Source organism: Manduca sexta, chromosome 13 (genome assembly GCF_014839805.1).
Source record: "Manduca sexta isolate Smith_Timp_Sample1 chromosome 13, JHU_Msex_v1.0, whole genome shotgun sequence".
Lineage (NCBI taxonomy): Eukaryota > Metazoa > Arthropoda > Insecta > Lepidoptera > Sphingidae > Manduca > Manduca sexta.
The window spans coordinates 11470909-11498901 of record NC_051127.1 but is presented as its reverse complement, the minus strand read 5'-3'; the positions used below and the strand labels follow the sequence as shown (position 1 = coordinate 11498901).

General features: G+C 42.5%; 1 protein-coding gene across 1 annotated transcript in view; it reads left to right on the top strand.

Moving 5' to 3' along the window:
- Window positions 1-26975, top strand: part of LOC115443400 — a 31400-nt gene extending 4425 nt beyond the window's left edge. The window contains exon 2 of the mRNA XM_030168782.2: window positions 22810-26975. Coding sequence (XP_030024642.1) covers window positions 22810-23556 — 747 coding nt within the window. The 3' untranslated portion in view covers window positions 23557-26975. The remainder of the gene's footprint in view (window positions 1-22809) is intronic.
- Window positions 26976-27993: the final 1018 nt, after the last annotated feature.

The following is a 27993-nucleotide window of genomic DNA, read 5'->3' as shown; positions in this document are numbered from 1 at the left end:
CAGATCTCGTGTGACTTGTTGCAGTCACGTGCATCTTGCAAACTATTCGTGAACTATTCTTGTTTGCTGACGAGTTACGTCACGTGACGTCTTAAAGCTTAGGCTACACTGCATGCCCGTCGGTGTTGGGACGTCTCGTTTTATAATGACAATATCGAGCTCTTGTGCTTTTATAAATATATGTACTATATCTTTATTTACAGCGTAATGGCACTTAGTTGCTGATCGATTGTGTCTTGTGTGTCCGAAGCCATTAACAGTGCGTTTGACGCTTATAGTGTGCTGTACTGTTTGTAGTGTCACTAAAATCATACTTAATTCGAATAATAACAAATAGCACATTTCACGAAAATCCCATACTTTTGAAATTCGAATAATAATAAATAGTACAAGAAGTGATTGACTATGGCTCTCAGTTTGCATAGTGACTAACGTTATCTTAACACCTGGAAGACTATAAGTTAGAAATCCATATTCTGTGGTAATATTAGTGGCAATTCTTTGTACTGACCGAGACAAAAGCACATGTACAGAGTATAGTTCAATGTCATGATAGTTTTCTTGCAATTTTTCCTTGAGTCCGTCTCGTGGAACAAGATGAAGTTCATAAGTACACGACTATTTTACGCTTCCATAGTAAAAGCTTAAATCGGGAACAAACATTCATTTGTTATTGTTAAGGAAATGGTCGCAATTAATTAATAATTTGCTTTAATATATGCGTAACTGTACCTATTTCTAATGTTGTACATATTTTTGTTATTATGTCGATTTGTGTTTTTCCGTGTGCAAGAAAGAAAGAAAAATATGTTTTGTTGTACGAAATACTTTTGTGTATAAAATGTACTTTTGTTACGAAAATCAAGAAGAAAACAAAAACGGTTTTTTTAATATATTTTTTGCAAACACTTAGCGCCTCACTTCACATTACTCTGAATCAATTTAATTCGCTAAAAATGCTGACATTAAGCGGCTTGTTTTATATTATCTGCACCACACTTTAACGGTTAATTCAAGTATTATACAATTAACAGCCCGTTATCGCTAATCGTAATTTAATTCACACTCACTTACTAAAACATGAATGTTTTACAACCACTAATAATTTTATGCAAAAAGTTTATGTAACGATTTATGCATAATATAGTAAACAAAGCAAGCCACCTTCAATCAATACGGTAATGATGTTATTGACCTTTATAAGTGAATGATCTAAGCCGCTACTTAGTAACTATTGTAATGAAACATTCACAAGAATGTGTGGAAGTTTGTATCACAATGACGTCGCGTTTTTATCGCGTAAAATTTGAAGGTCTGGTAGACTGTACTGATAATGACTTAGCGTTTTTGGTTAATAACTTCCCGATAAGATAGCATCTGTAGTTTTTATTGATATTTCACGATTATCCTTTTGAAATGTAAAAAAGTCTTTGAATACTTTTTCTCATTCGTATGTTTTCAACTCACTACTAGATAAAGAACTGTCTTTTAATATATACACGTTCTCAATGTTAATTAAATCCAATTTTGTCCAGAATTATGTATGCGATAATAGCGCATCATCCCGTAATCATTCTCCGTCGGCTGAGTAAAAATCCCGCGAGTCCAACACGTGATACGCTTGTTACATTATAACAAAGTTTTATTACACATTTCGCCGTTAAATTGAATCACGCGTGTAAACAATCGAACACGTGTGTAAAAGTAATAGTAAACTCATAAACAAATGAATGAATTAGCCATAGCCTGGCCGGCGTCATCGGCGAAGACACGCATAATAATCGCTTATGCAAACGAGCCTAATTATGTAAAGCATTATGAACGATGCCGACGTGTTTTGACATACGCTAACGACCAATTATATGCCCATTGTGACTCAATGAACTTGAGACATTACAATAATATAGGGCATCGACACGCGGCTGAATGACAACACCTGTTTAGAAAAAAATATGTGCTCGACAATGTCAGGTGCACCGAATTCAATACGCTCAAATATTATTACAGTTATGTATGAGTGTGGTTGTGTTGTTTTTTGTCGGCCCTGGTTAATGCGTTTCGTACATCTGTTATGTCACTGAGCGCTTTGTTTGGCTCGTAGTAAACTTGTACGACACATACTACACACAAATGTTTATCTCATTATTCAATATGTTACGTATCAGATTCCGATTATCTTATCAGTTGTTAGCACAACTTCTTAGATCTAAGGTCAGATTTGAAATAATGTTGACACTTTACTGTAGTAATTGTACTGATGTTAGTATGTATCGATTTTATTATATATGTTAAAAGAAATTTTGTCAAAAACTTGATTGGTCTTATTTCGTTTCTGAAATTATACTTTATTTATTTTATTGTCTTTTTATTAAATAAAAAAAATTAAATAAAAATTAAATACCTACATATGTATAATCAAAAATGAAGAGGATTTTTGAATAAATCAAACTGAAAGTTAAAACTCATAACACATGAATGTTCTGAATGGCTGTCTGTGCGGATGATTTTTATTGTGAACCTATCAATATTGAAAGCAAGGCGATTCTGAGACCACAGGCCGATAGCTCCGAGGTTTCTCAATAAAAATATTCGCCAAGTTTATTTTATATAAAAATTGACAAACTGGATACAAAATTGATAATATTCAAGATCCAATTTACTGATTCTAATGACAAAATTATACGTGCCAAATACTAAACGCCCACGCATCAGTATTATTCCGAAGTCGCGGATCCTGATGACAGATAAAACTGTGGGTCGAAGTCTCCCGATTCGCTCTAAATATATTTCCCATGGCCTGAATGTCGCACGACCCAATTACGTTTGGCAATAAAACAATATATGTGTCGTTGAACCCTCACTTTCGTATGCCTATGTAAACAGTGCATTCGGGTAAACACGGCGGACGCGACGTCGCCGCCCGCGCCCGAGGCGCCGCCAATAATTTATGTAAATTCACGTCATTGTATAAGAAGAGTGATGTTTTTATTGCAATCTCGTTTGACGGTCAAGTTCGGAACGCGGCGAAAGTTACACTACAATAACTCATAAAGTTGTACCGCGGCGTGGAAACGTTTTGCAGACCTTATTGACTGATTGTGCAATGTGTCATTTGTTAAAAAATCGTAAAACTATGCCGTATTGATTATGGTAATAGTTTTGTAGATACGATAAACTATTAAATTGAAAATGAATAATCGACATCTTCTGGTCCGCATAGATTCGTATTAGTCATTTTTTGTTTGCACTTTTTGAATGCCAGACATTAAATAGTATACTTAATACAAAATCTTAAAAATTGTTAGTGTAATCAATCTGACAAGAACGTGTATCAGTCACAATGAACGGATACATTGTTTAAAAAACCACACGTGCGCCGTGCACAAATTGTAAAAAAAAAAATAGGTAAGTTTAGAATTAGTTCCGGCTTTAATGTTTGTAAACATAATTTTACTACGAGCAAGTAGCGTAAAATCTTGTTTATAATTATGATAATGGCTTTATTAAATACTACTACAAATCTATTTCGTAGGTAGTAACCATTAATCACTTATGAATGAATGAATGTTATTATTATACGGCAACCGGTCGACGATATCATAATGTTGCAAACGTCACTTTATAATCATAAGCTCATAAATAAACATGGTGACGTGACGTATCGCGGGTGATCACCGATCGCACTCGGAAGCGGGAAACCGTCGCGGACGGAACGTAGGCGCGTGCGCACCGCGACACTCGACGGCCGACACCGCACTCTCATAAACTACGGATAATTACGTAACAATGTTTTGACATTCAACAACGACACATTTAGCGCGGATATTAAGTGGATCAATGAACTTGAGCCGTTTGTTGTGTTCGGTATTACGCAACGATCAGCGTTTGAGTGAGATTAATGCGCGCGGATTATGGCACGCGATACATTTCAATTTACGTTCCGTTTCATTCATGACTTGAGATAATGACGATGTGCTCGTTCCGCTAGTTTGTTTGTTTTTGCTTGTCGTCTGCAGCCGCCGCACCGGACGCGGCCGACGGCGGTGCGCTTTCGGCATCCCGTCGCGTCGGACACCGTCGTCGTTATTTATAAAGCCCTTCTGTAAATTCCACCTAAACCCTAAATTATCTAAGAAATCCCATATGGAGTGTTTGAAATATTTTAACCAAAACTTCTAATAGACATTATTATACAACAAATATGAATAATGTGTGTAATATTTTGTCGGAGGAAAGTTAACATGTGCTCGGAACTAACAACACAAGAAAGATAGTACTATTAGCTCCAAGTTTGAGTACAAGACGAAGGGGTGAAGGGAGTACATCTTCACCCATTGACGGTTGAAGCGGCCCGCGACACTTTCACTGCTCCGTTATTGCAGTTACTACGCGCCTACTGTGCAGCCGGGGGCAACGGGCCGAGGAGGGCCCGGCCACCCCATTGCATTCACCCCTCTAGCCACCCCGCGTAGGGCACAACTTAAACAAGGGTGCATGCTTTACAAAATTAACACTAGTGTTCACCGGGAACAATATCTGGCGAACATTGCGATCGTAAATCATTCGGAGACCTTGCGAGCTATCGCCAATCGATCTCGGTAATAGCCTCGTGAATGCAACAACCCGCCCGGTAACAATGAGTGTATCGGCGATCGTATCTCAAGTCTAGACGACCGCCGAGCGGGCAGTCATGTCGGCCCGAAGTGGGACAATGTCAACCGTGAGGGCTCGCTATTATTTGCGTAGACACACGTGAGCGTGTGTGTGTCGCCAGAGGAACGCCCGTCCGAGTGACAAGTGTTCGTGAGTCGTGACGGAAGTTTGTAAACACCGCCGGCCTTGCTCCCGGCCGCGGGCCGCTGCACCCGCCGCGCCCGCGCCCGTGCCCGCTGCCCGCACAACGCCACTCGCGCATAATCCATATTGACGTGTAACCGATATCGAATTTCTAACATCAACCGATTTATGAATGAAATTGATAACGTGCCTCCCGAACGAGCGTGACCATTGATTTGTTTCGCGTTCTGCGTCCAAAAAGTTGGTGCTTTATCGTAAACCGTGATCGCTACTACCACGTGTAAACAACCACGGTCCACGAAACACTAACGTAAAATGTGCTGCATATCGAATCGTCGGTTACTACGTTGTATTTGTGGTAGATACATTACAACTGGCAATGAATGTCTTTACACTAAATCGGGGTAAAAATGGTTATAAAGGCATATGATGCTGATCAGTAGTGGTATATTAGTGACGAGCGCAGAAGGCACCGGTTGGCAGGCGGTGCACGGCGGCGGCTGGCGGCGGCGAGGCGCGACTATCGAGTATCGGCCGGTGATTGATGGCCGATAGATAGTCGCGGCTCGACATTGAACCCGTCCCGCGTGCACTGCACGCCGTCGCTGGTGTCGGCGCAATAAATATATCTAGTGCGGACTTCCGTCGTGACGTCGCGCCCGTGACGTCCGCACTCCGCCCGCATTCCCTCTGACGTAGCGCCCAGCGCCTACGTAACACATTTATTATACTTTTTTGTTTACACTATAAAACTCTATTTACATTGTTGTTTTGCGAGGTCGTTGTCTTATCTCTTTATTACTTTATGACTCGTTGCCTTTTAAAGCTACCTGTCGCTATTCATACATAGATTCTGTCTGTTTAGGAAGCAGTGATGTCGGTCTGTGACGTGCTTGCATATTTGCACTATTAGTTAGAGTTACGAGTAAATGTGGAGTGATATATTATTGCTATTTATTATTATTGACGGAACTCTACATTGTAATACGCGAGAGAACCCAGAGCACTTTAATATGTTTTTGGTGAATATAGCAGAATTGAAATAAACCGGCCGGTGGGTGTTTGGTTGTCAGTAATTGTAAGGCGCCCGGGACTAATCTTCTAAGTGCGTAGCGTTCGCAGGAGATAGGGTAGAGCAGGAGGAGCGAGCGCGAGCGCGAGCGCGGGCGGGCGTTCATTAAAAATTCATTCTTATTTCGTAGCTGAGCGTCGTAATCAGCCACAAAGGGGGGTTGGAGTGGAGCGGCACGTTTTCTACTCTTTTTATCTGCTGATTTATTAGTTCCAAATACAATTTCAGATTTTCAGACAACGTTGTTTTAGAAATGTTAGTTGAACGTACACATAACAAAAATGTATGCGTCATGTAGGTTTATTAGTACTTCAATCACAAAAGTATCCTTCAAAACATAAATAAAACACATCTGTAAGTATGAATCAACGTAATTCGGTTACTAAGTAAAAATTCATATCTTGTATCTGAGAAAATATTTGTAAATTATGTATTTATTCATAACACGTTTTGTTGATTTACGTGTCCATTTATAATTTTTCACGCAGAAATGTCGTTAACCTCAGCTTTAAATGAGATGACGTCAAGATTTTTTGCCTATAATTGGATAATTACAGTAATGTCGGTGCAAGTGTGTGGGTCGACATATTTCCCCGACGGAAGGCGTTGGGAGACACCACCGCACTCATCCTCTGCCCTTCTCTTCAGCTTTCCCTACCATGTGTTTTTAGGAACCTACTCGATTCTAGTTAAATTTTTTATCATTAATTTTTAACAATATCTAACCGCGAACGGGAAAATTATTAAACAATTATTCGTATATAAAAACTACAAGTGAGAAAGAGTAAAGAAACCCTGGAAATCCCATCTAATTTTAAAATCTTCATAAAATTGTTTCATGAAAAAAAAACATTGAATAAATTGTAAAATATCACTACATGTTATAAAAAGTAATAATAAAATAACTAACAATAAAAAACAGAAACATGCATGGTGAGCCTTGTAAGGAACTGGGCTTTATTCGGTCACACTACCTCATTCAATTTTATTATATTTATTATTTTATTACATAATACACAAGCCATATGTTACTTATTATGTATAACACAAAACATCACTAACATTCTTAAGCTTGAAGCATTTTACCGAGCTAAGCAATTAGCGCTAATAAGAAAACATGTACGCGAATTATCCGAGTGCGAATTTAGATCGAGTTCCAGTGATAGGGTGGTGTGGGGGTGGTTTGCCCCCGCACACAAACACGCCACCCACCCAGTCCTAATCTCCTTTAGTTCCCCCGGCGGGCTTGAGTCTATGACGTCATCTCTATAGGGTTTTTTTCTACTACGAAAGAAGTGATAAACTTTTTCTTTTCTGATTATTTTTATGCACATCCAGTTTTATCCGTGTACCTACTAGTCTTTTCATAGTCGAATGCACATCTTTTAAAAAACAATTTGTTATTATTAACAAGTTCGTATTCAGAATTTAAGCGCAGTCAATTAAGTATAAATTACGTGTCCAAAATGAAGTGTACAATTCCAACCACGCGACAGAATGTCTGCCGTGAGTGGAATGTGCTTCCGAGCCTTATACAGCGTATCACCTCAAACTTAACATAATCGGTCATAAACAAGACAAGATGTTTTTATGATAACGGTCCTAAACCGGTTTGTAAATAAGATGCGTGTGAGGGGTGCGGCGGGGGCGGCGCGGCGCGGCGGCGGCGGCGGGTGCGACTGTTCACGCATCAATCACAAATCAGCTGATCGGCGCGGCCGTTTTCCTTTTCATCTTGCACTTCATTTAATTAATCGGTCGCCGCGGGCGGCGGCGCTCGTGCCACTCGTGCCTCACTCATCTCCGCAGCGCCGTACTCTACCAAGCCTATACATTGCAGCGTGCACTATACACTTAGTATTACTATCGCCGAGATCTCGCTATGAATGGCCGATGTTTTCGATCCTGCTTTAATACACTTTCAAGCGTCGTACTATACGAGTGTCATCCAAACTACTTCGACGACGCCTATAATCTTTTTATTTGTTATGTGCGTCTCTTTCTGCGATGCAATCAAGACCTCTTTATTTATTTTTACACATTATACTTTCTGTTATTGAGATTGCGTGGGCACGTGCCATGTTATGTCATTTGCCAACGCCAGATTTTCACGCAAAACAAATCCATTGCAAGTACAAGTGGAACCACAACAAACGATGGCAATAATTGTGAATCGGTTGACTCTTTGTTCGATACACGTGGTCTCGTCTAAACAGGTGCTTCATTTTATGGGGTGTAAGTTTGCTTTCATCGGTATTCAGAGTCGAAAAGCTGTGTAATCTGACCACATCGGCAGCGCCAGTGGCCCGCATTCAGTAACAATGTGCCCCTATAAGAGCCAATTAACGCGAGGTTGGCGTTCGTTTGGCCGTGTCTACCGAGTAGCGAGCAGCGGCATTTATATGTAGGTGTTCTGAAGTCGCGTCTGTTGGGTAAGAGAACGTGTCGAGAGAGGCCGCGGCGTATCGCGCGGGCTCGGGCTCGCCGCTGTATTTCTCATACGGTGGCTGATGTTGCAACTAACGGCGTGTAGCAAGACATCGGCCAGGTATCGGGCACAGAGAGCGGCGCCGCTGTCACGTTGGTTCAGAGCGGTGGCGGCGCGACGGTGAGCCCGAGCGTATGGAACGCGCGTGTGTGTGTGACGTCAACGCGCCACTTTCTCTATACTTTCGTCGCTGCTGGTGCGCTAAAAAATGGCGCTCGACTAGACGACTGCTATTAATACGATGCGACGTCGCACGCTCTGTTGCGCCAAACGATACGGAATTGTTGTTTGTAGACGCGACGTGCGTGTCTACTGTCCAGTGTGTGGTGGCGAGCTCGATCGCGAAACACTAGCGGCGCCATGGTGCTGCTAACGGGGTGCTAAGATGTATTTTCGAGTCGAATCGGTCAAATATATTTTTTTATCTTTTGCAAGTATTCCACCTATTGTCAGTGGAAGTCGCGACGCGACGCCGACGAGCGGCCGCTAACTCGTCGTGTAAACATGTGCCGTCAATACGACACTCACGCAGTCGAAGGTTGAACTGTTCATCGTTCCACTAATTTAGCTATTTTATTTACGTAGCCACAATTTGCGCTTTAATTCCCGGTGAATATCAAACAAGTAAAATCCATTGGATGGCATCGCGCGCGCCTGTCTAATTAAGCTCTGTCATAGTCTTCGAAGGCTCTATTACGAGCCGCCTCCAAACTTAGAACCGACCAAAACGCATTTGGTATTCAATCAGATTTAGTCGCCGGCCCATAGTAGGTTTTATGTGAAGGCAGTAAGGTCGACAAAGAGAGGGTGGAGTGAAATTCAGTTCGCTCGGTGTGACAATTACGGCGATGCGACCCGCCCCGCGCCGCCGCAATCGATAGGCCTACAGGCGCAAGCTAGGGGCGCGGCGAGGGGCTCGGGGAGGGGGCGTCAGCGGCGGGTCATTACTTATGCAAAGCAGCAGCGGCGGTGGCTCGACCCTCGCAGTACTCCGCCACTGCTGCGCTTTGCTGGTGAGTCTAACCTCGTCTACGCCGTGCTTTTATACCGCACTCGACTATTATTCATTTTGCTTCAAACTATTCAAATAGACAACTATTCATGAAGACAATTTTTCACAAAGAAACTAACATAGAAATTCTTTAAAGCTAGATGGATGTAACGGTTAAATTCAAAGGTACCCCATTGTCTTGATGAAAGTAGAAAAGACCCTAATCTGCAAGCAGGCAGGGAGCCAGCGGAGCCCAGGCCCATTACTAAATTCGAGGGTCATTCTTTGTGCGCTCCCTTCGGCGCGGGCCCTTCAACTGGGGACCCTTCCCCACTGACTTTTGTCTTTTAGATTTATTCTACCGACTGCTATATGGCGACAGTATTTTATGCGTAGTATGAGTGGGTGATACTTTTTAGTTTTAATATTTTTATGTTTCTATATTATTAAACTAGTTTTTGCTTCATGTCTTTGAGCGTTAAAGTCTGTTCCTAAGATAAAAGCAAAGTAGAGCACTCGCTCACATATAGCATGGTATTAGAAAATTCGTTTCAAAACCCTAGCTGTAGTTCCAGTCAACCAAAAAATAACGAAGAAATCTTTTTATTTTTTGTTCTGAAATAGTATTTTTCCTCTGCTTAATAGTTATAATAAATACTTATACAAAAATACTAGTTTTCAAATAAAATCTTCGTTAATTTTGCAACTAATATCACTAATTAGCGCGCTAGTCAGAATGAGATACTGCAAACAAAAATATGATATCAAAGTTTACGTTGTTCTAACTTGTTAAGCTCGGAAAAAGCTTCGCGTCCTCAGTCAGGGCTTGCGATAAAGTTTGCGCGCGAAAATTCATTCCCGCGCTTTATAGCCTGTGAGTTTCCACGTCGTGGGGGGGGGAAGGCTTTATACAAGGTTCACCCCTCCAGCGGCCCTCCCGCGCCCGCCCGCATGCCCCTTGCAAGCCGTTGTACATAATGTAATTGGCAACGTTGGGTCTAGGAGGCCGACATTGTGGGCGCGCGCTCGAGCGCAGCTAGACGTCCACGGCTCGCCTCCCACGATACACTTATTCTTTTGTGTTAGAACCCTTTGTCGTAATCTTGTATAACGGCAATAACCTTAATTCTCGCAATTATGATTCTTAATACTAGTTGTTGATGAACAGAAAACACGTAGGCTGTGTTACGTATATTCTACGTAGAAGTCATACGACATATTCTTTCATGATTCTATATAAACGTCTAAGATTCTGTAAATTGTAAATAGTAATGTTAAATGCATTACAATTTCAATTTGTGGAAAATCTCACATTTAGTAACGTAGAGTTGTATTATTAGAAATTGCTGTCACGTACTTTTGTTACCTGATGAACAATTAGGATTAGTGTTAAATCTAGAACATGATTGTTTCTCACACGTGTATTCAATCCTACTAATATTATAAATGCGAAAGTTTATGAGGATGGACGTATGTTTGTTCCTCTTTCACGAAAAAATTACTGAACGGATTTGGATAAAACTTTACAGTCATATTGGTTATACATCAGAATAACACATAGGCTACAATTTATAATGATTTTGTGTAATTTGGTCATAATATAACGATATATATCAAGTAAGTTGCAAAATATAATGATTCCGCAAAACTCCTTCACGCGGGCGAAGCCGCGAGCAAAAGCTAGAATTATAATAAAGATATCGTTATGCCTCTAGCACGTGCATTCGAATTTAGTAATTGCCTTTCCATTTTTCAGTAGTCTTTAAAAAATTATATTAAAAAAAGTAATAGTATGGTTTCATAATTCTAGTTATTTCTTCCTAAATTAAATGAAGTATTTCATTAAAGCTTCATATCAACATAAAATGTCAAGTATAGGGCGCAAAACAAAAAGTAAATTATCATTATCGAGGTAATAACTTTTCTTATCACTGTTATTTACATACAAAACTAAACATTTCATAATTATCATCTAGGAAGTCGTATACAGAAGACTTAATTCCCGATCGATTTCATCTTTCATGACTGAATTGTTAGAATTATTGTATCTATAGGAGTGAAATACATTAGCTTACGCGGCGCAGGCGGCTTGCGGCGAGCCGTATCGGCTCTTATCACGAACAGCGACGTTATCACGGCCCAAGGTGACGGAGCAATGTAATGCGATTGCACGCTCGCAAGATATCGCCGGCAATTATGTATTTCGACGATTCCAGCGTTACAAAAGTTTTGATAATACGAATTAATTTATTGATTGATTTTTGCTCTACAAATTTCAAAAACTTTGATTTGTTTATTAGAGTTGTTATTTAGGGACATTTTATATTTTTTTTATTTCCATGGCTTTCGTATGGCCTGTTTTAATGATTAAATTTATATTTTAAGTTTACGATTTTGTATGAAAATTATCCCAGCATTGCAAGTTACTCCAAATGATGAAAAATGTTGAGTATGAAACGTATTTCTTAACCAATTTAATAAAGTTTATGAAGTTTTTATTATCTAGCACTGAAAGAGCAGCATATGTCTTATCACGTGAATGAAAAAAAAACATAAACTTTTATCGCTCATGTTTCCACAAACGTTGGGCGGGAAACGCGTTCGCCAATTATGTATAATATCGGCAAGGCCACGTGCTCGGTTGACGTTAACAAAGTTTCCTGATGCGGAGAAAACTTTGTGACATGTGAGTGGTAGATACTTACAATATGTGAAACGCGCCCCTCGCCGCGCACCCCCGCGGCCCGCCGGCGTCGTCGCCGTCGCCACCGTGACTCAGCGGCGCCCTCGCGCGACGTCGCCCCGTCTGCCCCCATGGAAAATTTATACCCACCCTTTTTCCAAGATCATTACACGCCATACCCCAAAACTCAACCTTATACCCTGTACATAAAGGATGTTTTTGTTCGGTTCAAGAGAGAAAGACAAAGAAGCGTTGCCAACTTTGCCGAAAATAAACTCTAACGCAAGGGGGATAAAGATTAAATTTTATTTTACGGAGAACCTCACGTGCCTTGAAAGCGCATCGGTGACGTCATTATGCTCGTAGGCAATACATCAACGTAGGCAAGTTTTTAAACTCGTGTTAGGCCGACACAAACATTTATAATGTTGGCATGTAGTATGTAGAACTGTACATTGCACGCTGTTGAACCATCGTTTTTTTCTAGAATTAGAGACTATACGCGAACACAAAATATAGGCAGCCGCAGCTCGCAGTGGAGTACTGTCGGGTTCCTTTATTCCCTGGCTGGCTGCCGGCTGGCGGCTGCGAGAGGTGGTGCGGCTAGAGCGTGTGCTTTCTCATCTCCTTAATTCGTCCTTCACCACAGCCCCCTTAATTCTCGTTTCTAGTATTGCCGCTAGGGAGGGCGCTCACTCTCTCGTTAACCCGAGTTCGCTCCCCCTTATTTATACCCGACACATGGAGGCAGGCGGCACGGGTAATGCGGCGGAGGTGGCGGGCGGTAGCGGGTGGTATTGGGTGGTAGCAGGCGGTGGCGGGTGGTGGGCGTCGGAGGTGGTTCTATCGACGTCCGTGTACGCCGCGTCCATGTGCTGGTGAATTAAGAGCGAGTCGGCTTTCATTTTGCTAAAGCTTCCACGCTCGTGTACTCCGCTTTCAGTCGCGTTACTGGTGTGCGCGCCGCCCACGCGAGCCGCTCTCGACTCTAAGACGGGGGGATAAGGTCACAAGCCCGGCGGCCTCCCCGCCCGCTTACCACGTTTTGTACCTTCACAGGGCGAGAAGGCGGCTGAGTTTTTGTGAGTGGAAGGACTTTTTTGACGTACGTTTTTTATGTTTTACTCGGTTGGGGTTCGCTAAGATAACGACATCTCGCATAGGGTGAAAAGCGCTCTCGCAGAGATACATATTAGATGCCGACGTTGTTTAATAAAAAACAATGTGGCCTTTTGAGCTCGGGAATGCAGGTGACGCGGGACATGCATCGCTCGGAGCCGATGTAATAAACTAAAGTTGTAAAGTAGGCAGAGTCGAAACTATTTTGCGAAGTTTCCAAGAGGCGGGGGCGCAGTGGGTGGCTAAGACTACGCATAACGTCTTCGGAGAAAGTGAAATTTAGCACAAGTTCGGAGAAATACAACTGTGCTCGGCGCCACCCTCACCCCCGCAGTCGAGTTTGGGAGGTGGCAGTCGGCAAACGCGGCTTATAACAATTAAGTTTATTCGCTCGCAGGTTTTTCTATTTAGTTCGACAAAAAACTAGGCGAACTTACGAATTTAACTAAATAATACCACATATATTAATGAATGCGTCAATATCGTCGCGTGTGACCTCGGTCTACACTAATATACCCAGTGTATTCTTGTCTTCGATATATTTTGTGCTGCCTCTTCATAAAGAATCCTATATATTGTTATTGAAAATTAATTGTTAAATTAAGCAATAATGTTCTTTTCCTTAGAGTAAAATTGCATTCCAGTAATTAGTTAATTTATTCTAAAAGATAGCCCGGTAAAATGTCCTGTGGAAGCCGGTAATCAGCACTCAACACACCCGCTTTAATTAGCAACACAATTACCAGGTTTTGGCGTCGGCGGGTAATGCAAGTGTAGTACGTGTTTGTACTTTAGGGATAATGCATCTATATGAAAAACGTAGAGAGCGAGTATGTGACGGTTGAACGACCTTTGCTAAGGTGTCGGTTTCGGGCAGGTTATTTAGTGCGGAGGCGTGGGGTGGCGCGCCGGCAGGGGTCCCGCCGCGGCCCCGGGTCGCCAGGCAACGGCAACTGGGTCACTCCGGGCCTGCCAGCCACCCACCCACCAATTATGTACACGCTCGTTACCGGACACGCGTTTTTCAATCACATCCATATTTAATTGGGCATCACGAAGCTGGAAAATGTGTTTGAACCGCTATGTTTTACGAGAACTTTATTTGTATTGCGTTACATATGTAGTGGCCATTACGTTTGATGATCGATAAGCGATTCATACGAATTTTTGCCTGTGGTTTATGTACTGCTAATATATGATTTCACGTTTTGTTCACGAGTTTTGTTATCGTCTGTTTTCATCTGAATCTTTTAACTGATATTCGAAATACGACAGTGTCATTTAAGCCAATACGCTCGTTCAAAGTTCTTAAGTTGAAGAAAAAACACGACGACAGTGCACACAGCACTGAAGTTTGTTCCACTATGTCCTTCGGTGCAAAGACTATGTGGCGTGTCGTGTGAAGTTAGGAGCACGTTTATAGCACACACTAACTTGTCTTCCGAAACTCCTTCCAAGACGGAACCTGTGCCCTAACTTGTTGCATGGATGCACCGCGGAGGGTGTGCGGGGCATGGTGCGGGACGCACGCGGGGGTGCCGGAGGGGCAGGCGGGGGAGGGGTGCGCGAGGGGGCCGTCTTCATAGTGAATGGGCGCGAGATGTCGTGGCCGGCCGCCACGTGCGCGTATGGAGATGCCTCCATTGATAACCGTGACCTCGCCCTTATCGCCACCTGTCGATGAAACTCGCACGGATTCGAATTGAGCTTACCGACAATTATGTCAATATTCGCCATTTCAATCATTACACCTATCCACTTGTCTTCGACTATATTATGTTGCTCATGCGTTCATGAAATATCCAGTCACTTGTGTAAGGCGAAGAAAGTTAACCCGATTGGGAAGCAACGAATTATACAACTACAAACTCGAGGTGCATACACGTTTCAGTTGTGTAAGTTTCAATATTGCGCTACCCGTTTAATCTATGGCAAATTTTATAACTAATATCTGTATAGTTCGTAAGTCATACATAACAGTACGGACTCTGGAGTATCATCTTGCATAATTCAATAGTACTAAAATATAAACGAACGAACAATGCGCGCAACATAACGAAGTAGTGGAGTACTGGTAAGGGTATCTAACAACGATCTCGCTTAATAGCCCTTGTAACGGGATCGGTAGTGGCATTCAATTAGCATTGAGCGGAGACGAGCGGGCGTTCGCATAGCAAGTGCAACCTTGACATTGGCCGTCGCCCTAATGTCGCATCGATTGTCGGAATGCGAACAAAACCCATCTCCGTCGGACAAATAATAATAGTGTCGAAGCGATGAATGGGCACATTAGCGAGCGGCGCGGGCGGCGCGAGCGGCGGCGGCAGCGCCCGGCGCCGAGTCATTACGCGCCCCCATTAATCACTGCAACAATCGGCCGATATCTCGCTATTTACAAACGCGGGAGCACGTGTTCGCCGCTCGTACTACGCAGAGTGTATTGACCCATTTAGATAGCTCGACCTTCGCGCGGTCATTGTGAGCGAAAAACATAAAAATAAGTTTTATTGCGGCGTCGTTATGCGTATCGCTGCGGCGCGGGCCCGGCCGGCCCGGCGCGGCCGTCACGCTCGCGCCGCACCGCCGCACCGCCACGCCGCCCAACAGCTGATCGCTACGTGACATTTTTATTTTATTCGCTCTCTTCCGGGGATTCTCCGAGATACGTGCCGGTGACGTCATTATTTGCCAGCGTACGCCCGCCGCCCCTGATTTATTATCTTAAAGCGCGCGGTGTAAACTCCACCCTGTGGATTGGTGTGATTTATGCGGCCATGTAGCGTGCACGCACAGCCGCTCGCGCCCAGCCGTCTCACAATGTCACTGTTAAATATATCCCATCGTCTTCACGTGATTATGCGCCTCTCTATATGTTGCGAGATCGCCTTCTATATTCAACAACACAAGTGCACTTTTTACGGTTGCAACTAACACCGCAAAAAACAGACTAGTATTTTGATCTACACTTTTGCCGTCTCACCGAGAAATGTTGTTCAGATTTGCAAATATTTATAATATAATTACTATTTTGGCACCTTTACCGTGAAATATTTTGAGGGTAACATCCACCGATTAGGTTAATTACTTGTTAGTCATAAATCTTACACGAAGACCCACAGTTGATAATAAAATTCACTACACCCAATTACTAGATTTGTGTTAACTACAATCAATACTATCACATACACAAGAGCCACACAAAAATGCTATTACAACTTGCGACGTCTCTCATTACAGAGGAACAGTAACGAATCGCAGCTGAGAACGGTGTTTTTAATTTCCTTTGGAGTTCCAAAGGGCGCGGTACAAAAAGAGTATCAGTGGCGTTGTGAGGAAACATTCCGGCGACTGCGAGCGTTCGGCCGGCATTCCAATGGTTCAGTAAGCGGCATGTTCGGCGAACTGTGCGTCATCTCGCGCTCTACCGACAAAAACTGCGAATTTTCCCTTTCGTTGCATCGAGTGGTAGCTGGCAGGCCGCAGCCCGCCGCGCCACCGCGCCGACGCCACTCATCATAATAAACGCATAACGCAAACTCTCGCACGCGGCCGCACTCTGCGCTCATTGTAAACAATACGTTTCGGGAATTCCCTCTCTTTTTATGCGGGATCGCATTCCTTAGGGATTCCTTTTGTTTGCTTTTCAACGGTTCTTTATTTTTTTTCTCACCACCTTCACGGAATCCTTTGACGCTCTATTGACACTTGCATAACTGTATGGGCATAGATTATGAGCTTTTTATGAGGGCCATTCACAGAACAGCTCACAATAAGGTCCCATACTCGTATGCATTTTACTTCTATTTGATTTTTTTGTCGCTAACTGTATTATGAAACCTGTTATGTAAACTTGAGAGTTTCAAATTTCTTTGTTATTTTTAATTGGCGCCATATCCATATAAAGTATTCCGGTGTGTATTATAATACATTTTACTGTCAGGCGCGTGTATAGCGAGGCGCGAATTATTTTCAATTTGCATCACATATACGCTATTTATAATTAATTTTGTCATCATTGAAAAATATACAATATATTTTATGATCGTTTGTTTCAAATTCCGTATGCCGTAGGGACTTTGTTGAAAATGGATAGTATTTAAAATATCTTACTAAATACATCGTTTCTTTAATAGAATCTTGATTATGGCAAATTGCTTTTATACGGAGTCGTTATTAAACATTTAAGTCAGATATTCCCATTTTTATAAGAATTCCAGGCATAATATATAATTATACTGTCGCTGTATAAAATATATTTCCAGTCAATCAGCTTCTTAAAATTGGTTACTAAGAACCGTATGAGTATATTAGACCTTATGATTTGAGGAGATAATTTCACGTCTGTATGTGTATAAAACAGATCGTCTAGTGAGGTAATTGTTCACGATATTAACGAAATGTATAGAGAAATTTTCCGTATTATCTTTCTTCGTTGTACATAATGTTAAGTAAAAATGCTTAGATATAAATCTGCAAAATAAACGCACGAGGGCACTAGCAAATATTGATATAAGAACAGTTTAAAATCAATGGAGCGCAGTAGCCAGAGGCGTGAAATAAAAAGCTCGACAGAAGCACGGCGGCATGGCTGCGCGACGAGCGACGGCCCACCAAACAGGATGTGGGACTGGTTGTGGCGCACACAGCGGCGCTGCGCGTGCGCACGCGGCCCGGCGCGCACACCAACGCGCGCGGCCTCGCCCGCCAGCCCGCTCGCCACTCGCCGCTCACGGAAATGTGCGTGCGTGCTAGGGCTGCCAACATACCACTATTCACATATCTTAACATATCTCTACGTCAAAACTAGCTAATTAAGTGACCAAAAGTCACACACAATTTTCCTTAGTATTTTTATCCTGTGAATGAAGTAAGAAGATAAGGTATTCACGTATTTTTGCATATAGGTTAATAATTTTTTAATTACGTATATTATTATATTTACGCAATCTTAAGTATTAACCGACGGATAGATTTTAGTAACTACCGTGCTGTGTTGTTAGATTCTACTTTCTTGCGTGTATAATACAGTAGTAGAGGGATGTTATCCTCTAAACCATATTTTGAAATAAAATTAAGCCCAATTGCGCGAAAGGATAGTAAATGTCACGATGAACTTAACGATAAAGTTCGCAATTCATTACTGTTTGAAGTATTCTTTAGCGAAAACATATTTATGTTTTCCATATCGCGATTGAAATTCACTTACTTATATAAGTATAAGAGCAACTTTTAGAGTAATATATCGAATTGTAATTGATTTTTATGTATCATTACATAGTAATCATTTTCAAATATGGCTATCACAGTGACTCAAATAACTATATATCATGTAGATTCGCCAGCATGGCCTGCTGATTTTATGTACATCAGCATATAATCGGTAACATAGGTTCATGCCATTACTTCCAAAGAAATGGACAAAATTATAAGTATTATACTTGCGATGTGCCGACTTTGGCAGCTATATTTATGTGTAACTTTAATTCATTTGGTTGTCCAGGATTGCACTGTTACGTTACCCAAATAACTCACAAAACGAATGTGGTTGAAATACAAAAAAACTAAATGTTTTTAATCGACTTTTGTGTATACTTGTTCCGATTCTCTTATATCTATTCTGATATCTTACGTTGATGCTAATGGTTAAGCGCATTTTGAAAAGTTGATGACTATTGCGGTGACAGTCGCTGGTTGTAATCGTGATTCTCATTGTGTATGATAAACTGCGAGTGGTGGCCCTGCCAAGCGCCGACCAGATACGACTGCCTTCGCGCTTGCTTCGCCCGCGTTGCGAATACTCAACCACGCCACTCCGCACCGTTTGCTTAACTTACGATAATATTTTGTAAATTTTTATTACAATAAATTCCATCACTCAGAGGAGAACAACATATTTCTCACCAATTATAAGTAAAATACCTACAGAATTTAGATGCATTATAAGTATAAAAGAAAATTAAGTGTTTATCACTATGATACATTATGGTATGTATCAAAAACTATATTTCTTAAAAAAGAATGAAAGTAAAGTCGATACCTAATTCACTTGCTTCTACACATGCACTAGATAGAGTATAGACAATAGATAAGCCATAAATAACGGGCCCTCCGATTGAATGAATGAAATTACCACTTCGCCGGTCACGTGGCCTATTGTGCCAAAAGGAACTTAATCATTTAAATCAGTCATTCAATCGCTTCTCGGAATGTAATGCAATAGCGCAGCCTCTCATGAATGAACCGTAAAAAATAAACTACGATAAGAAGATACCATCCTAACTCTATAAATTATTATAATTCATTATTTACAAAAAAAGAAATATTGAATTACGATACAATTTAGTTGTGTGGGTGTGAGAATTGTGTCACCTATCGACTTCGGTGATGAGAAACTATGTATAATCTCAAACTTGGTTTTAAAAACTGTACCCAGTTTAGTATCTATATAAGAAAATATATAAGCAGCAGTAATCTTAATTGTAAAGTAAGTACTATCAGAGTAAAAATTCTAACGTCATAGCAAAAAATATTATTATAGTAAATCGTGTGAGGTGGTGTTCCCCACGCTTAGCCCACGAAGTGTACCCCACGCTTTATGCTGGGCTATAATGTTGGTTATAATAATATGATACGTTGTCTGTGTGGCGCGTAGGTAGCTGTAGAGTGTAGCGCCGAGCGCTAGATAGAGGCGGCCGCTACGCGGTGTTATTATGCGCGCGCCAGTGTGCGTGTTCACGTGCAGCCGCCTGCCGCACACTCGCGCACGCACGCACACTAGCGTACCGGCCGCCGCGCGCCCCTCACCGCACCGCCCCGCCGACCCGCGCGCTCGCTCGACATGGCTTTAACGCGCTGTGAGGCAATGCCGTTGCCGCGCCGCCATCCATTCGTTCTCCACAATGCCATAGAAAGTCTCCGTTTGACTCGCCTCGCCGACCGAACTTTTCCTACCTTCTCGAGCGAGAGGGGCCATTATTGCACCGCTATAATCGACTTCTCTTCGCATACGAGTTCTCGACGCGCACGGTGGGATTCTTTATGATTCTCATTTTGAATAAGAACCTAGCTTCGCTCGTTCGTTGCCGGAGAGCAGTACGGTTATAAAATACCGCATATCCGAGACTAGCGATAAAATAAACGTCTGACGTTTTCAAGTTTCGAGCGGAGAGAACGAGCGACGCGTTGCGCATCAGAAAAAGAACTTTACGACAAGATTAGAAAGAGCGGGCGGAGCGGCAACGTCGCAGAGCCGCGTTCCAGCGCGCGGAGCGGCAACGCCGAGCGCCAACGTCATTTACTAAATTTATTTTCATGAGCGCCGTGCCAGCGCTAGCGACGACGCCGCTACACACATATAGAATCGTTCGGTGGCGGGCGGACCGTGGACCGTGCCGCGTGACACCAATACAGCCTCGTCGCACTTACTGTCTATTTCTGCATATTGACAGCGGTGACTAGCGATTATCACAGACATGTCATAGAACTTATATTTTAGTGCAACACTGGACTGTCTAGGCAGCAGTGGGCTGCAACGATGTAACAATCGTAGCACACAATGGAGCGGCACGTTTTCCGCGGAGCGATAAAAGGGTGACGCAAAGTGATTATTTGCAGCATTGGTCGCTGAGTCAACGCAACGGCACGGCGCGCTTGCGACGCCTGACTCGTCGGCCGTAATGCTTTACAATTACTCTGCCTCGACGCTCGGACCTGGCGGCTCCTTGCTGGCGCGCTAAGCACGTTGCAGTCAATTCAGATTAAAAATAAATTAATAAATTTATGTATGTAAAATACGCGAGCCGAAGTCTGTTAGCACTTGTTCGTCAGATGATAACGTAACATTTTACGGCATTAAAATACAAGCAGTCGTTGTAGGTAGTTCTGCGAAGACGCGTGTGCCACTTAATTGTGGTGGCAGGTGTAGAGGCATCTGCCGCCTGCTGGACTCCGCCTTTTACTATTTTTTATTCGACGCTTGCGCCGCCACGTACCTTGTTCGATGCCTGGAATATTGCGCAAACTCGCTCCGATCACTAACAAACGTAGCAATGTACGACTATAATTATAATTCAATAAAATTATAGTAGAAGTGGACGGGTCCTTGCGGCCGATACTTCGCCTGTCGTCCGTCATTTAGTAGCCGGAGTCGACTGCAGCTGCTAACACGATACCTTATTATTTCAAGTTTTAAACATTTTTATAGTGGTTTAAAAAATAGTCTCTTCATTTCGCATGTTTAAGTTAAACAATGCTCTTTCTCAGAGTCGGTAAATCCCCAGGGTTGCATTATGGATCACGAAATTCTCTACCTGAGAGACTGTAGGGGCTGTACCCCGGGAACGCATTGTGTCCCAAAAAAAAAATCGGAAGGGTCGCGTCGAACATAATGGCGCTGTAAGCTGTGAGCCACCCTACCAGGTACCTTCGCTACCCGTGTGACGCATCGCGCGCTCCACAGCTCTACCCTCCCCAGCCATATGGGTATACACAAAGAGTATTGTTATTTCAAAATGCTAGATTGAATCCTTAAATAAGAATATCTACTATCATAAACATTAATACTATAGAATAGTATAAATGTTAATTAGTGCGTATTTCATCGGTATAATAATATTAGGTATATTTTACACTTTGAAATTGTGTCATGACATGTTATAAGTGCTTTATTTAATTCGGTATTTGGACTTTAATAAATATTATAAATTATTTTGATATGTTATTATCACACCACGTGTATTTTTTTAGGACGCTTTATTAGAAGCGAATAAATAAAAAGCATTCATACGCCATTAGTTAATATGAATTCTCGAATTTCTGCTTTTATTATGCCGTATGGCATTACAACTCAGTATTGCTTGTGATTTTGCTCTAAAATGGTTTAAACATTTATTATCAATGTTTATTGTTTTGGTTAATTATTTTTTGGGCCCACTCCCATCTTAATAGGTTGCTCAATGTTCATAGTGATGCAGCAGTGCATAGTTTACGGTACTTTGATCGGGCGCCGCGGCTCGCGAGACAGCGCTCGGCGCGCGGCGGCCGCTGCCCCGCTTCTACCATAGTCGAGTATGTTAGTGCCAACGCTACCGGCCTACGCACCAGTATATGCCTTCATTTCTATACATTCAGTCAGATCTTATCCAATATAATTAAACTAAGCGAATACTTTCTGCAATTAGTTCATTACACCAATGTTGACTGGATTTAGCGTTATAGTCGTATGGCTTCATTCCAACTTAGCTGATCAATTACATATAATTGTAACTAATTAATGAATAAAATATAACTACAAATGCACGTGTATGAAAAGAGTAGAATACAACACTTTCCGCGTTTCTCAGTGCCTACCATATAGTAATTTGTTTTAATTGCAACAATGACCAAAAAGTATTATAACACAAGTAAATAAAGACTGAGGGAAAAGTTACAATATGAGTCACTGTCAATTGGACTTCGATGGTGTCAACAGAGAATCTCCGTATTGATAATAAGTGTTGTAAATTGTAATGGTATTTCCTTCTTATTTATAGCAGTCACCGATATATCTCGTTCACATATTTTGCTGCAAGTAGTCGACTGTTCCTCATATTTTATAATTAATGAACAATTGTATGATGCCGTTTAAAACATAACTGATGGAACGCTTGTTGGTTTTGCAGGGCTCGGGCGGCGGGTGCGGCGCCAAGCGGCGCGCCGGCTCCCCGTGCGAGGGCGGCGGCAAGGTCGCACGCTGGGAAGATTCGATAGCGCGGCTAGAGGCCGTGGCCGCCGGCGCTGGCGGCGGAGACTGCTGGCGGACGGAGGAGGAGGAGAGGCGCGCGTGCCGCCGGCGCTGGTGCGGCGGCTGGTGCGGCGCGCACGACACCATCCGCGCCGAGAACGGCAAGTCCTACCTGGAGCTCGGCGGCGCCGCGGCGCGCGCCTGCTGCGACGGCCGCGCAGCCGGCCGCTGCGCCTCCAGGCGCTGCTACCGCGAGAGGCGGTTCAAGATGATGAATCTGTGCGCGCTGAAGCTCGCGCGCCTGCGCCAGACCGCCGATCCTTCTCTGCGGCGGTCGGTGCTGGTATGCAACACGCTGCGCGGCATCGAGCGCGAAATGGAGCGCGAGAATGCCGAGGAGGCGCCATTCGAGCCCGGTGCATGCGTCGGCGCCGCCGGCGGGGTGGCGCGGTGCGAGCTGCTGGGCGCGCGCGATCCCGCGGCGGGCCGCGCGACGCCTTTTCCCGCGCCACCGCCACCGGACCGGGACTCGGGCTACGGCGACGAGGAGCAACGTACCATCGACTGGGGCTCGGTGCTGAGTCTGTCGTCGCGGTCGGCGCTCGACCCGGCCGAGGACGCGTGGCCCGACGACTGGGGCTGGAGCGAGGACAGTTTCGTGCGGCTGCTGGTGCCGACGAGTTAGTGCACGGCGCGCGGGCAGGAGTCGCCCGCGCCGCATTGAGCGCCTGTGATACGGCCCGCGGTCGCGCGAGGTGAGGGCGGCGCCGCGCGGCCGCGCGGCTCATCTAGTCGGAGGCGCCGCGCCGCCCGGCGCCCGGCTCTCCCTGAAGCGACGCCGAGGCGACGCGACGCGTACACGCAGTCAGTAGTTAGTATTATGTAATTGCTAAAGGGAAGGTGCTAGCTTCGGACGTGACGCAGGACTTATACGCGAGCCGAGTTATTTTTGATAGTTTTATTTTCTTTAAGTGAATTCCAAACCGAAACTGAAGTGACTTAGCTAATGACGTTATTATCGTTTAAATTAAAACTCGGGTGTTTGAAATTTTGTTGAAATTATTATGTAATTAATTAGGTAAAATGCTATATTTATTATTTCGTTGAAACAGAAAAGTGATAGTTTGAAATTATTTCTGTCTTGATATTTTCCTTTTGATGTCTCCGAACAACGATGTTAATTTGATTTTGATCGGATTATGTTTTGTGACTGAAATCTTCCTGTATATGTGCTCGTATTTTCTCAACAAAACTGCCTTTAGTTTCGTTCGTCGCGATTTAAATGAAAATGAGCACATATACAGCAAATGGATTTCGCAAACCACGTGAAAACAATTAAACTATGTGTGGACATGTGCCGATCAATCGAATAAGCGCGCGGGTATTGTGAGCGGCCGGCGCCAGTCGCGTCGATAGCTGCAGTTTGAAATGGCTCTGTTAGCGAACAAATTGTAACTAGTACCTAAGTACCGAGTACTTAACGTAAGTGATGAACTTTCATTAGTGAAGCCAGGCGACACGGCGCGGAAGCGCGGGTGGCGCGTACCCCCGTGCGACTTGCCTCTGGCCGTCAATTAAACAAGCCTTGCCAGCTGACACGATGAAATTTCACCAGTGTCGACCCTCGACACCCAACAGATATGCATTTGAACAATTGGAATTTGTAAAAAATACGACTGACTCGTGGCAGGTACTTAAACTATTCTTACATTGGAATTGAGTGATCTGTCCATAACCACCGGGCGGCTTCTGACAACGCGATCTAATTCTTAAAAATAGATTAAGATTTCTTTCTAACTAGACATAAATACATAAAAATTGCGGTATATTTTCTCGCTATATTTTATTTTTTACGTGAATACTAACAGTGAAGTTCCTAATACGTAATAAAATAACATTAGAGGAGGTGTAATTTATTTTCGCATTCAATTCTAGTTTTGTACCGAAGCGTTAGTCAGAAGTTATCCGGTGGTGACCATTAGAATGTTTCATAACTCAAAACACGGACAATGGTAATCATTGAGACTTGACACAGCTGATCCACTGAACATTGTACCGATGACAACCCGTCGTTCCTAAATGGAGAGAGGCAACGACTACGGCGCTGTTGGAACAGATATGATGAAATAAATTTTATTTTCGATAATATTCTCTCATTAGTAACATCGGGTTGTGAGACACGCGCAGCACCTAGGAATGCTTTGATATCCGCCGCCTCTAGCACCCGCGCCCGGGGCCGACGCGCTAATATGGATCTATAATAATGTTGTGTTTACAAATTGACTGAATTAATTAGTTGTACATTGTTTTGGTATAATGCATATTAGCGACCCGGCGGCGGCGGAGGTCCGCGCGATACATGGAATTGGGACTGCATGGACCAAACATACCTAGCACGACATTTTAATAGAGCAAAGTACAAATTTCAATAATAAGATGCATTAGTGCTCCGGCGCATGTTTGTCCACCGTTGTCAATTACTCAAATATTTGAATTGTGATTCGGTAGCTAATGAGAGAAAACTCTATGTTCTTAAATGTAGTGTACATATTATATACGGAGATGGGCATTATGGCGCGGTGAGTCGCAGCCGTTGTAAATATATGATGTAATGTATTAATTTTATCGATATCGATGTGAAATGTCGCGTAGCAGCTCCGAGGCGGGCGGCGGCTCCGGGTCGGCCCCGGGCGGCCCCGGGCGGCCCCGGACGGCTCCGGACGGCCGCCCGCTCGTCACCGTGTTGTATGATACGACTCTATTCTGTCCAAACACTCGTGCGGCGCCCGCACTGCGCTCGGCCGGCGCTCTACGTCGACTCAGTGCGGACCGGCACTCGTTTATATCTTACATACTAATGCATTTTAATATATAAGATGTCACAAAATTTTATTGCCAGTACAGACCAATATACATGAACAATGTTTAGTTATAATTTTGGGTTCTAAACTCATAAGTGATGCACTGAGTAAACTGAATGATCAGCTCAATCTATTTTATTTTATGATTTATTTCTCGTAGCATATTTTTGTTCAAGAAGTCCGTATGGTTGGTTGTGATGGTTTACTTAAGTTAGTAAGTAAAGACTCTTCGGCGAACAGTTCTGTCTGATGTATACCTAATTACATTTCAATATAATATATTTATACTAACATTTTTACGTCATACCTTATGGCTTGTGTTGCTGTGGCGCGATGCACTTGGACGTGTGTGAATTTATTTAATGGTACTTACAGTAATTAGTGAAATTTCTTCTATTTTCTAAAATTTCTTATGATATATGAAAGTCGAGTATGGCGCAAGAGCAACACAAGACGTTCTGAATGCTTGCAATATAATGTACAAAATCTGTCTCATCCTGTCATTTATGAAAAATCTGTCGTTCAACATTCGTATTGTCAGATGGAATGTTTTATAGAGCTCAACACGTGTATTTGTTTGTTGTATCTAATTTACCCCCATTGTAAAAAAATGTATAGAGATAAGTGAAGGGCACTATGTTAAATTTGTATTTAATACTCGTCAATATTCTTTGTTGTCATTACGGGGCGTCGTGGCGGGTATGCGCGCTGCGTGGAGCCCCTGACGGGGTGACCTCTAGCAATAATTGTTGTAACTGACAGTACCAGTAGAGCAGTATCCTCGTCGCATCCGTCTAAGTCGTTGCGGACGTTTCCAAGAAATTTTCGCAACTGTTTCATACGTAACTTTATTACATCTCGTAAGCGTGTTTCTCTTAGTGTTTTTCATTGCCATTGGTTACCAAAAATGACAGGATTTTTATTGAAATGATTGTGAATATATTATATAAAAATACTCCCGTTAGGTAATTGTGGAATCAATTTTGAACGTACTCGTTTTGCACATCGAATTGTTGATACGTTCCTCATGTTAGGAGTCGTTCGAAATTGTTTCTTTAATTATCTAATGTAACATAAAATTGTAATATATTATTGTTTAAGCTGTTGTGTCGAAAATAACAAGAACAGGAATAATTTTGTGAAACAATGGCACAAAGAATGAATATAAATATTATATATATTATAGAAACAGAAATGTGGCTATAAGAGCAATTTTTATAATAAATATTTACTGTTGAAGAATCTCAGCCTTTCATTTTACACAAACACACAATCTATATAATACCTGAACAAAACCTTTGAAGTTAATTGAAGTATAGAAGAGTGCAGAAAAATAAAACTTATGTAAAATCTGTATTACAAATATATTAAATTCCACGGTCGAATTTAAACTGGACGACCACTGATATCACATAAAACTTTAATACTAACGAGTTAAAAAAATCCTGCCTGCCTCGGTGGCGTAGTTGTACTGCATTTGGTACAGTAGCGCTCTGAGGTCCTGGGTTCGAATCCCGGGTCGGAAAAAGTGATATTAAATTTTTCTGCTCAGTGTCAGCCAGGAGTCTGGAATTTGTGCCAAATATGGCGATAGGCTCGCCCCCTATCACATCATGGGACGGGGATAAATGCGTGATGTGTGTGTATGAGTAAAAAGATTATAACACCCCTGGCCCAGGCCGTTTCAACAGTTCTTGATCCTAATAATCTCACGTTTGTAAAGATTTCAATATTTACACAAAATAATAATGTTTAGCACAAAATGAGCACTATAGAAATGAAGATATGTATAGAAGAATGCAGTGTGCTGTTTAGCGCAGTCTTTTATTATTATAAAATGTCACATAACTCCAAGGAGCAGCCGATAATAACTCAGTTAATAATACACTTTGCTTTATGCCAGTTAATAGATAAAAATATCGTTCAGTAATGTATTCATCCACTGAAAAGGATCTTTTTTCTGCAAATTGCAGTATAAAATCAGTAATAACGTATACCGGGCCATTTTTGTTAATCAATACCAAATTTAATATTAATATTCGAAGAATCGGTAGAAATATTTTATTCTTCAGATTTGTAAGAGAAACAAACAAAAGAACAAAAGCCGGCGGAGTTGTATAATGATAAGGTGCCAGGGCTGAGTTTCTGATTGGAACCCCGGGTTGGACAAAGTGATATTGGGTTTTTCTACTCAGTATTAGCCTGGACTCTGAAATTTGTGGCCGATATGGCGATAGGCTCGCCCTTACCACATTCTGGAA